Source organism: Arachis duranensis, chromosome 3 (genome assembly GCF_000817695.3).
Source record: "Arachis duranensis cultivar V14167 chromosome 3, aradu.V14167.gnm2.J7QH, whole genome shotgun sequence".
In the NCBI taxonomy this organism is placed as follows: domain Eukaryota; kingdom Viridiplantae; phylum Streptophyta; class Magnoliopsida; order Fabales; family Fabaceae; genus Arachis; species Arachis duranensis.
The window spans coordinates 133594492-133606897 of NC_029774.3; the positions used below are offsets into that span (position 1 = coordinate 133594492).

The 12406-nt window shown below is 36.7% G+C and overlaps 3 protein-coding genes and 1 non-coding gene across 6 annotated transcripts in view; 3 read left to right on the forward strand and 1 right to left on the reverse strand.

The window, feature by feature from the left end:
• LOC110279591 (nuclear transport factor 2B) overlaps nt 1-1852 on the forward strand; it is a gene marked incomplete in the record, with an annotated part of 2154 nt that extends 302 nt beyond the window's left edge. Inside the window, 2 exon segments of the mRNA XM_021139524.2 lie at nt 1-238; nt 1484-1852. Of these exon segments, the coding sequence (XP_020995183.1) occupies nt 1-238; nt 1484-1558 (313 nt within the window).
• A 1574-nt stretch (nt 1853-3426) lies between these two features.
• Nucleotides 3427-3508, forward strand: TRNAS-UGA (transfer RNA serine (anticodon UGA)). Its single transcript has one exon. It is a non-coding gene; the product is annotated as a tRNA-Ser (tRNA).
• An 87-nt stretch (nt 3509-3595) lies between these two features.
• On the forward strand, nt 3596-5515 carry LOC107482132 (nuclear transport factor 2A). Its single transcript, XM_021139523.2, has 2 exons — nt 3596-3987; nt 5323-5515. Exons 1-2 carry the CDS (start codon nt 3691-3693, stop codon nt 5395-5397), a joined length of 372 nt encoding a protein of 123 aa, XP_020995182.1. The 5' UTR covers nt 3596-3690; the 3' UTR covers nt 5398-5515.
• A 778-nt stretch (nt 5516-6293) lies between these two features.
• LOC107482133 (calmodulin-binding transcription activator 4) lies at nt 6294-11795 on the reverse strand. 3 transcript variants are annotated; one of them, XM_016102531.3, is made up of 13 exons: nt 11675-11795; nt 11392-11523; nt 11193-11308; nt 11030-11118; nt 10767-10812; nt 9830-10292; nt 9486-9631; nt 9268-9370; nt 8949-9172; nt 7995-8671; nt 7261-7840; nt 6871-7167; nt 6294-6792 (listed from the first exon to the last, which is right to left on the reverse strand). In XM_016102531.3, exons 1-13 carry the CDS (start codon nt 11682-11684, stop codon nt 6694-6696), a joined length of 2982 nt encoding a protein of 993 aa, XP_015958017.1. In that variant the 5' UTR covers nt 11685-11795; the 3' UTR covers nt 6294-6693. The 3 variants fall into 3 exon arrangements, with proteins under 3 accessions (XP_015958017.1, XP_052114951.1, XP_015958018.1); XM_052258991.1 differs by having other exon boundaries at nt 9268-9361; nt 11675-11731; XM_016102532.3 differs by having other exon boundaries at nt 9268-9358; nt 11675-11711.
• Nucleotides 11796-12406: the final 611 nt, after the last annotated feature.

A 12406-nucleotide genomic window follows, 5' to 3' on the forward strand; every position in this document is an offset into this window, starting at 1 on the left:
CAACCGCGCCGGACTGGTGAACCTCTACCAGGACAGCTCCTTGCTCACCTTCGAAGGCCAGAAGATCCAGGGCGCCCAGAACATCGTCGCCAAGCTCACCTCTCTCCCTTTCAACCAGTGCCTTCACTCCATCACCACCGTTGACTGCCAGCCCTCCTCCGCCCCCAACGGCATGCTTGTCTTCGTCAGCGGCAACCTTCAGCTCGCCGGCGAGCAACACGCCCTCAAGTTCAGCCAGGTACACTCTCCACCATCCTCATTCCACTTTCTCTCTCTCTCATTGATTTCAATTTGTAATGGATCTGCGATTGTCTGAAAAGAGTTGGTTCACTTACTTTAGTCTCAGATATAAATATGAATTTATACACCGTGAAACTAAATTCTTGATTAGTCTATTGAAGAAGGTAAACAGCCTGTGATTGACATTCTAGGGCAGCTAATTATGCATTTGATCCATCCCTCTATTAGAATTAAAATTAGATCAAAGATGTTCTTGGAATGGCTATGGATATCGTACAGAAGATCCCTTGCATTAGATATTCAAAGGATACTTGCCTCGTGTTACAATGTGCCTTCAACTCGCTTTGATGGCAGCAATGATCTCGCAAACGGTTCATCAACACAATCTCCTACATCCCATACTATTGCCTGGTAGGCAATTACAATTCCCCTCTTCTAAGCTCATGGCCTATCTTGAACCAAGCTTTCATTTTGCAGCCTATGGTGTCCTTTGAAATTGACTTGTTTCTAATGTATCCACAATAGCAACTGATGACTGGGTTTTGCCTTCTTCTCACAGCTTTTGGTTTTCTTTTTTCTTTCTTGTCCTCCAAATCTTTTCTTTGGAAAAGAAAATCCAAAAATTAAAAGAAAAAGATGCTCTCGCATGATCTTGTTTGTTTCCTTCGTCTCCTATCTTAGTAGTCATACTGGTCTAGACCAAGAGAACACCTTCAAATCCAATTTAATATAACCATAGCAGTCTTCAATTTAACTTTAATGTATCTATATATGAAAAATTTTAATGTTGTCCAGAAACAAGTAGTTCTAAATTTTCATTGGTCAGCGTCTGTGATTAATTGATTGTTAATTTGTTAGTTTGAAGTGAAACAGACCTCTGGGATAAAGAAAAAATGGAGATCTTTTATGTAATACGGATACAGTGATTACATGCTTATGCCCTGACGGTGATATTTGGTGATATTGTTAATTTATTTCTTGTGTCTTATTTGTTTGGTCAGTACTCAGCATGGCATTTCCAATCATCATAGCTACTAATAGAAACGATTACAGGGAGCCCTCTTTTACTTATTAAGAACATATTAAGAATAATATATTTTCTGTTAACAGCATATGGGGAAATAATTATTACATTCTGGCGGGAACCTTCTCCTTATGTGATTGTTCTATTCTATCTTCTTGTATACCATTTCCCAATTTCTGTTATCTCATGATTACTAAACTTGTCACTCTCCTTTCCCAGATGTTCCATTTGTTACCAACACCACAGGGAAGCTACTATGTTTCGAACGATATATTCCGGTTGAACTATGCTTGAAGATAGACAATGGCATATGTGACCTGAAAGGTAGAAGTTTGCCTATGGGCTATAGCTGTTTCATATCGTGACATTTGTAATTGAAAATGGAGTTCTTTTTGGCTGGATGTGAACGATTAGTTGTGCCATTTCTGTTTAGAATTTTCTATTGTGATTGGTTCAAAGTCGTTGTAAGGACAAATTATCAAAAGATTACCGGGTATGAGCTGATGATGAAAACTTTGATAGATTTCTGTTCTCAGAACTGAGATATGGGATGGGGTCCAAGCATCTCCTTCATTTTTTCTTAACAAATTGGTTCATGCATTTGGTTGAACTGCACCAGGAAATCAAATTCCTTCACCCGGTAACTCCATTAGTGCAGCAAATATTGGCTTCGGTAGCATATTTGATGGTATATCATTTCTGAATGCTCATTTACGTAATTAGTACCGGGTCTGAAACCGACATCTGTGGCCATTTACCGATCGTAGCACTAATTGAACTGTTTCTGGTTTTCTTTTCTTTGTTTTTGGTCGTTGACTGTTTCTTGTTTTCTCACGCTTTCCAAAATTTCGAATGCATTTGGCTCCTGAAGAGTGATTTTATCCAGTGAAGTGGTAGAAAAAATTCATCGTTTTGTGCCGCCATGTAATCCTTCATTGCGTCTAGAGGCAGCAAAGGGAAGAAAAACGAGATTTCAACTTCTGGATTTTTAATAACAAAGATGGCTTCTAATTTAAAAACCGATATGTTAACAATGCATGTTCTTCTATCCTATCCAGTTTCGCTAAATAGCACACCAATCATAACCAACGAAAGAAAATGGTGGTTAACATCTGGAAAACTGCAAAGGTCGATATAGAAAGGGATTCACATCATTCCCGCTGTATTCAATATCAATCCCTGCATTTAATATTTTGCAAAGCAATGTTAATCGACACTCACTCACTATATAATTTGCGTGGTTATGCTGCTGCTGATACTCGCCGAAGCTGGGAAGGCTTCAAAGCATTCAGCCAAGTAGGGCCTCCAATACTGATCTAATGAATTTGATTGTATCGGTTGAAAACAGTGTTTAAGTGTGTGTTTTGAATTGTGGTTGGTCAAATTGGAGTTTGAATAAAAGTGATTTTATAAAATCAATTTTATAAAATTGATTTTAGATAGCAATAAGTTTGTATCAAGATAATTTATGTTTGACAACTTTATACTAAAATTGATTTTGACAAAATAAATATTGTTTGGATAATATTAGTTAAAATCACTTTTAGATAGATAATTACTAAAAAGGACATCACATTAAATTATAATGTTATTTTTTTATATTTTTTTCTTATGTGTTTTTATATAGTATATTTTTAGTATTTTTAGTACGCTATAATTTTTTACTATTATTATTATTTATGGTTATTTTTTTGTTTAATTTATTTTACTTAATGGGATAAATAAAAAATTAGTAAAAAATATAAATAATAAATAATAGAAAAAAAGAACTCATGTAAAGAGAAATAATAAGAATTCTATAAGTAATATAATAATATGTATAAAGGATAAAGTTGGTAAAAGAAAAATAAAAATTAAATGTCATGGCTAAAAGTCAGTTAGTGCAACGCATAAACTAAAAATTCTTGTTTCTTGTAAACGTGGTTTTATAACCAAAATTACTTCTGCGTTTATAAATAGAAAAATTAGCCGTCACAAAAAAAATAGAAAAATTAGCCAAATCAAAAATAGAAGCGTTTAAGAAGCTGTAACATGTTTCCTCTTTCATTGTGGTTGCGTTAGATGAAAATTATTTATATCAGACGCAATTCTGTTTAGGTAATGTAGCATTAAGAACTTTATTCAAGAGTTATTAATATTAGTTAAAAAATTTTAACATACAAGTCGATATGTCCGAGTGGTTAAGGAGACAGACTTGAAATCTGTTGGGTTTCGCCCGCGCAGGTTCGAATCCTGCTGTCGACGAAGTCTTAATTTTTTTAGCCTTGAAACAAAAAAAATTTTTAATGCTAATTAGGTAACTAAATAAAATGAAAAACGCGGGTGTATCTGTATATGTTAGATGTTATATTAGGAGTGTGGGTTAGGGTTGGTACTTGGTAGGGAGTGAGAAAGAGAGATAGCGTAAGCGTTAAGCGGAAGGAAGAATGGATCCAGATGCGTTGGCGAAGGCGTTCGTTGAGCACTACTACACCACCTTCGACAACAACCGCCCCGGGCTGGCCAGCCTCTACCAGGACGGCTCCATGCTCACCTTCGAGGGCCAGAAGATCCAGGGCTCCCCGAACATCGTCGCCAAGCTCACCTCTCTCCCTTTCAGCCAGTGCCACCACTCCATCACCACCGTTGATTGCCAGCCCTCCGCCGCCACCAACGGCATGCTCGTCTTCGTCAGCGGCAACCTCCAGCTCGCCGGCGAGCAACACGCCCTCAAGTTCAGCCAGGTACACTCTCCTTCATCTTCATTCCACTTTTTCTCTCTCTGATTGCTCTTCTGTGTTGATTTCAATTTGTTGTGGATCTGCGATTGGCTGAAGAGAGTGTATTTGGTTGTGCTGCTATTTTGTAGTTGTCTTTTGGTCTTTGGTTCACATAATTCCGTGTCGCACATAAATTCTTGATTATCAGGATGCATTAATCTATGGTTTAGGGTTGTGATAATTATTGCATATATTAAAGTGATGTTTGAATCAGATGTGCATTTGATCCATCCGTCTATTAGAATTTAAATTGGAGTATATCAATTAGATCAAAGCCGTTCTTGGAATGGCTATGGATTATTGGATCGTACACAAGATCCGTTGCATTAGATATTCAAAGGATACTTGCATCTCTACTCCACGTCCTGCTTCTCGAGTTACAGTGTGCCTTCAACGCGCTTTGATGGCAGCTAAGATCTCGCAAATGTTTCATCAATTCAATCTCCCACATTCCATACTATTATCCGGTTTGCAATTACAAATTCTCCTCTTCTAAGCTCATGGCCTATCTTGAATCCGAGCTTTTATTTTGCATCCTACGATGTCCTTTGAAATTGAGCTTGTTTCTGCTCTATCCACAATAGTCAATAGTTGATGCCATCAATTGATGCCAGGGTTTTGCTTCCTTCTCATAGGTTTTGGTTTTTCTTTTTCTTTCTTGTCCACCGATATTCCACCAATCCATTTTTTCTTAGGAAAAGTTAGCCCAACAATTGAAAGAAAGATGCTCTCACTCTCTCTCTCTCTCTCTGATCTTGTTTGTTTCCTTTACCTCCTATCTTAGCAGTTGGTACTAGTCTAGATCAAGAGAACACCTTCACATTTAAGTTAATATAACCATGGCAGTCTTCAATTTAACTGCAAGTAGTTTTCATTGGTCAGCATCTGTGATTATTGATTATTAATTTGCAATTTGTTAGTTTGAAGTGAAACAAACCTCCGGGATAAAGAAAAAATGGAGATATTTTAAGAACCCCATTTCTACAGTAATGTGGATATAGTGATTACATGCTTATGCCGTGAAGATGATATTGTTAATTTATTTCTCATGTTTTATCCGTTTGGTCAGTACTCGGTGTGACATTTCCAATCGTTATAGCTAGTATAGAAAGGATTACCGGGAGCTCTCTTTTACTTATTAAGAATAATATATTTGCTGTTAACAGTATATGTGGAAATAATTATTACTTTCTGGCAGGAACCGTCTCTTCTTATTGTTGTTCTATTCTATCTTCTTGTATACCATTTCCCAATTTCTGTTATCTCATGCTGATTAAACTTGTAACTCTTTTTTCCCAGATGTTCCATTTGTTACCAACACCGCAGGGAAGCTATTATGTTTTGAATGATATATTTCGTTTGAACTATGCTTGAAGATAGACTATGGAATATGTAACCTGAAAAATAGAAGTTTGCCTCTGGGCTATAGCTGTTTCATATCGTGACATTTGTGATTGAAAAATGGAGTTCTTTTTTGGCTGGATGCTATGAACGATTAATTGTGCCATTTCTGTTCAGAATTTTCTATTGTGGTTGGTTAAAAAACGTGTAAGGATAAATTATCGAAAGATTATCAGGTATGAACTGATGATGAAAACTTGGCTTTATTTCTTTTATGAGAACTGAGATATGGGATGGGGTCAAAGCATCTTGTTCATGGTTGCGACGGTTTCTTGTTATCTTTTTTGTTTTTTGGTCGTTGACTGTTTCTTGTTTTCTCTCGCTTTCCAAAATTTATAATGCATTTGGGTAAATAGAGACGACGCTGGAGACTGGAGAGTGATTTTATCCAGGTAAGTGGTAGATAACTTCATCGCTTTGTTCCGCCATGTAATCTTTCATTGCGTCTAGAGGCAAAAAAGGGAAGAAAAACGAGATACGGCGGCGAAACAGTAGTTTCTACTGCTAGATTTTTTATAACAACATTGCTTACCAGTTACCATCATTTTTATTTTGGTAATTGGAAAACTTCTAATCCTAAGCATCACAAATTCATACACACTATGAATTCACACATACATTTTATGGATGTAAAAATGCCAAATTTTCTACCCTATCTTATCCGGCCGAACTTAACCCGATAAAAACAAATTTTTTTTATTCAAAGTGTTTGGTCTTCTTACATTTCAATATGGTATCAAATATAAGTGAATACAATATAGCATCAAATATATGACTAACAAAAGAGAGAAATTTGAGTGCTAGTTTTTAGTTTTTACTCACTCATCGTGTATATATGTATAGAATTGACTTGACACTCGAACCGACCCTTTCTGCTGCGGGTTGGATACCGACAAATGCCGATTGTGTTGCCAACCCTAGCTTCTAATTTTAAAACCGTTATGTCAACAATGCATGTTGTTCCATCATTTGCAATCATAACCAACAAAAGAAAATGGCTGCTAACATCAGTAAACAGCATAGATGAACTGTACACGCATGGACATATAAAAAGGATTCACACCAGTCCCACTATTCAATATCAACGCCTATATTTAATATTTTACAAAGCAATGTTAATCGACAATCACTATACAATCTAGACTACTTGACAACTAAAATTTAAGGTTGCTCTAAGCATCTTCTAAAGATAAAGCCAATTGACTTTACTACGTCAGAAACTAATCATCCACTCGTGAAGGGAAGGAGTAAAAGAATGAGAAGGCAAAATTAGCCCTGAGGAAACTGATACATATCATCTTCCATACTGAAAACATCCGCAATGGACGTTGACAATGATGCTTCCTCACTCGTACCCGCAAGTTCAGCCTGCCAAAGAATTAAGCACAAAGTAATGTTAACTTGTAATAAGGAAAAGAATGATTATTTTGACAGGCAACTATTTACCTTAGCTTGACGATACTTCTCAAGCATGCGATGATATTGCTGACGAGCATCTGGAGAATCAACCATGGAAAGCACCCTTGACACGGCCTCTTTTATTTCTGCATCTACCATCTGTTTGCGAAAAGGCTTGAGAATATCTTCATCTTCACTTTCATCCAAGGCACTGGTCTCCATCTCCTGTCGGAAACCTCGTAGGCCAGCTCCTTTTCTCCGCCATCGCAGGACAACCTTGTCCAAGATTCCAACTGCCCATATCACCTTGTAATGCTTTCTAACCTGGTAACCCCTCACATGAGCCTGCCCAAATAAATTGGAATTAACTGAAAATTAGACCAGGAATAATATAGCTCTTGGGAATCTATTTTTACCATCAAACTGAAAGATTAATACCTGTATCTTCACTACTTTTTGGCGCAATTCTAAGAAATCTTTGCGACCCTTCCAACCTCGAAATTTCTTCTGAATAGATAAGGCAGCAGAATTGTGATCCCGTGAGTTCCGAAAGGCAAGTTTTGACATTGCGGAAAGCTCCGGAATGTTACCAATGCTACCTGCGTTGATACCACCAGCAGTGGCAGCAGCAGCTTCTCTTGCTCTCCGCTTTCTGAAGGAATGCGAACGAAAAGCAGATTGTATACGTGCTGCGGCCTGAGTTGCATTTCTGACAGCAGCCAAGGTATGTTTAAGTGGAGCCTGATCCTCACCGGCAGCGAGATTTTCCTTGGAGACACTACTAACAGCTAAATCTGCTTCGAATTGTGCAGAACTTTTGGATAGCTCACTCTCTTGCAGTGTGAGGGATGACAGATGGCTTGTCAGAGCTCTCTCAGAAAGATATCCTGCCAGTCCCTTATGTCCACTGCTCGCTGCAATAGATGCAGCAGTTTTTCCTTTCGGATCTTGTGCACTTGGATCTGTCACTGCTCCAGCAGATGCACCACAAGCTATAAGTGAAGCAACCATTTTTTCTCTACAAATACCAAAAATTGTAACAGCTAATTTATAAAATGTTCATAATGAAACCAGACTTTCATTATTATTAGTCTTGATATGGCAGATGCCAACACTTTGAAGTACGAATGATTGCCATAGAAAGAACCATTGTAGAATTTTCTATATATTACCTTCCAAAACGTGCAGCCCAATGAAGGGCAGTCCATCCGTTAATGTCACGGAAATTTATATTCACACCACAACTGAGAATAGGGTGCAAGGCCCACTCAAAACCCAATCCAGCTAGCATGTGAATGATTCCCTGCTCTTTCTTCGACAAACAACAGCCTGTTACTTCATCTTTCTCCTGGGACCTGCAAGAAAGCCACAGCTGCAGCTTATCCTTAAGAAGCTCTTCGAGAAGCCAATCGACCATACCAGATGAAGTTCCACTGCCCACTAGAAGAGCCTCTATAATATGGCTCCATGAATCATCATCGGCTTTCTGTTTTACTAGATGAGTTCCAGATTCTATGTCATCATTCTTTGTAGTTGAACCAGAAAGCAGCATCTGTGCAAATCTAACGAGTAACAGCAGCTCTTCTGGACTTCTGTTGGCTTCTGTTGCCGATGAGTTACAGTAAGTGCAAATACTTGTCTTATTACGATACTCAAACTCTCTGACTTCACTGCAGGACTGCCTATTACCAGAAGTAATGCAGAGATTAACCTTTCCAGAAAGGCGAGATGGAGCTTCACAACTGATTACACCGTCCTGAATTATCTCAATGGGAACTTCAACATCACCAAACATACAAGCCCAGGCAGAATCTGAAGGATGACACAGAAAAGACCCAACAATGATGATCTGCACATAGAACATGGGGCTTTAGGAAACAAATTCAGACTACATACTTTTTCCCAATGAATTAAGCCTTATGTTCAATGCCACAAGATTGCACGGCGTTTGCTATTATTTTTTAACAGATTGATCAACTGCTAATTGCAAATAGGTTTCAACCATGTCAAGTTTTGTATTCTAAATCTTCCTAGGAACATAGGTAAGCTACCACCAACTTATGCAAGGTTTTCATAAATGATTGAATATAGGGCACAAGAACAGTTAGGATTAAAAATATCAAAACCTTAGTAGTCTCAGTGGTATAACCCCATTCTGGGGAGACTGCCTTAATAGAAAATTTCTGTTTTTGTGAGACAGTCAAGCTTGAGTCTGCATCCAGAGATGGTCCAATTTGGCTTTGGGCAAACAATGTTGCATAGTACTCAGAATTAGCTTTTTGTGCCTCTAGCACAGAAGAATATGGGGGATATTCAACTCCACTATCACCTTCAGGTAGTGAGAAAACAGCTGATAACATGGACAGGACATCAGAGGTTTGAAGAAATTCCAAAATATGATATAAAAAAAATTGAAGTTAATAAGTTGAAAAAAAAAAATCATACAGTTTTCTGTGTTATTACTGTTGAAGTTTAGCCAGTGACTATCATCCTGATTGGCAATTGGTTCCTTTCTTGACGAAGAAGGTGAATTTTCCTGCTTTAAGTACTAATACATTTTAAGCATTGCACAAACACATTTAAAACATCTGAGAAAATATAAATTGCAAAACCATAAATGTTATGAACCATATAATAGCAAGTTGCAAACATGTAATACTCACTTTTCCGGCTGGCATGTATACATTTTTCTGTGGTAACCTGGCTGTGGATGACGACTTGCATGATTCCAGCACCTCTGTCCATATATCCTTTTCATTTCCATCACGGTATGTATGGTCCATTAATTCATAAGACTTATCACCTTCATCTACAAAGCAAACACTATTTTGAGCACATTTACTTTTCTCTTATCCCCATTGAAGATTAAAACTTAAAAGAAGTTAAAGTACATCCAAAACACAATAACTTCATAAGTAAATCTTTGGCCACATGTAATGTATCAAGATATTAATGCTTTGTTTATATTTTGTCTCCCAATCACATCTAAATTCTTTTTTATAACTACCTTGGGTTCCATTATGTCCATAAAAAATTAGCCCATAATCATCTGGTCTAGCAAAAGCTGCAGATTCCTCTTGCTTACAGGTCAACCCTTGATTTTGTTGAGCATTTGAATCACCTGTAATTTCTTTCTCACCGTAGAAGGAAGCAATTTCTTTGATGCTGTCTTCATTCAAACTTAACTGCTCCTCCAATCTGCGCAACAAAGCTCGAGTAACCTCAACTTCAGTTGAAGTTCCTGAGTCTGCATATGTCCCATCCAGGTGACTCATTCCATCATTCATGATGAATACATCAGAGGTAACTTCTCCGGTGCCAGAACTAGAGTAACTCTGATTAGGTTCATATGGATCACCAAGTACAGATGTTGACAATGGTGTCTGAGCAGAATATGAGCTAGGACTCTGGCCAAATGCAGAAGAGGAACTTGGTGACAATTGTGTGCCAGGTCCAGAGCTGGACCTTCCCTGCAACATGTGAGTGCAAATAGTAATGTTAATCAAAATAAGGCTGCACTGCTGAATTGTTATGCACATGGTCGATAATGGAACATGACCAAGATAATTAACATCCAGCATATCACATATTATTCATAAGTAGCTTTTAGTCATAAATTCACTTCAGTCCTAAAGCTATCAGAAAATAATGCTATTCTTACAGAAAAAGTCACAGGACATGAGAAATCTTAGTAACAAAAGCCATTTTCTCTTATATCAGTGTACTTGTCATTGAACTGTATTTCACTTCAGAACCAGAAATAGTAAATGTCATGTTAATACCAACAGCAAAGAAAAGAAAAGAAAAGAAAAACCACCATACCAAACTTATAGAAGAAATATAAACTGCTCACGATCTAGCATGAGCCATTTAAATAAAGGTAAATGTCAATAGGACAAAGTACTATTATCATGTTTATCGAGAATCAAGTTATGAAGAGTCACCTCACTTGTTTCTCTATAATGCACAAGAACAATATGCTCAAATGCCCTGCCATGAAACAACAGAATATCAGTTATTCTGAACAACTGTTACAATAACATATGCACAAACACATCTCAAAGAGCAGTGATGCATATATTAGGTTCATTATTCCAGAGTTAAGAAAGGTTAATCTCAGAAGTTCTTCAACATTTAGTTATCCCCAGTATGAACTTTTCCCCCACAATGGTGCTGATTGGTGAAGTGATAGTTGAAATTTACTCACGGATCCAACATCCAATAGCTCCGCCTCTGGAAAGTAGGGTTCTGCTCTCCATGTGCATAGTAACAATTTAAGGCTTCGACAGTTCCAACCTAATGATGCAAATCATTATAATTAAAGATCAAAAGGCAAAGAAGTATTCCATAAATGAAAAGTTGCAAAGCACCTTAAGGCGTTCGTGTGCCTCTCCGACAGTCCTTCCGTCTTTCTTCTTGCGCCAGTTATGGCCATCTCTACGAAAGAAGCGCAGGACTCTTCTGTTAAAGAGAAAAAGTGATCCACCTGTTGTGGAGAAAAATTAAACAAGATTAAATCATTTAAAAGAAACAATATCATGAAATTGATAAAGAGAAGAAATATTCTACTTGTTGGTTGTTGAGGGGGCTCTTGTGTGAACTGGTACTTGTCATGATTCTGTAAAATGTACATCACTTCCACAGGCTTCAGCCATCTGCTTTGAGCTTCTTGAAACAAATCATCAATATTGTAATCATCACCTGACAACAACAATAAACTCTTTATATTTTTCCCTTTTCTAAACAGATTCAAAGTATCCAAAATGGAACAAGTGCATCCTCCATGGCGGTCCCCACACAAAAGAAAGGAATCGAATGAAAAAGAAAAGTCAAAGCAGGAGGAGTAACTGACCGGTTGCCATGGCGGAAGTGAATCTGGAGAAGGGAAGCTAGAAGTGGAGAGAGACCATTGTTTTTGAGACTAGAAAAAGACCAAGACCCACTCACCCACCCCGCTTCTCAGTAAACCACACTTCTCTTAAAAATCAAAATAAATAAATTGAAAACTTAAGTAAGTTAAGTTCATGTAAAGTTGATAATTAAAAGTTTAAATTATTTAATAACTCTCAGTTATTAACTTCACGTTTATTGTACTTGACTTTTTACTAATAAATAAACGCCATTGCTAGTGTCTAAAATGTTGTTTAATTAATATTTAATTTTAAAAATATAAAAATATATTTTTTTAATATTTTAAATTTATCATAAAAAATAAATTAGATAAACATTAGGCAACGTAAAATTTACTCTAAGATAAATCATACTAGATTCCTTTTTCCTAAATATGCTGCCAACTTGATGTAATAAAATAATTTCATAAAATCATTCAATCATTTATCGTTATTATTATAGTTAAATTAATTATTTTAGTATATTAATAAATACTAATGTGTTTATTAATCTATCTTTTTTATGAATTAAATAAACTAATAATAATAATTTTAAAATTAACTAACGTGACAATTATAATATACTAAAATAAAAAAAATTATGAGTTTAATTTTTTGGAGTTTACCCAAAAAAAGAAACGGGAAGAAAGAAGTCAAAGCAGAATTTCACCAATAATATATATGTGACTATTTAT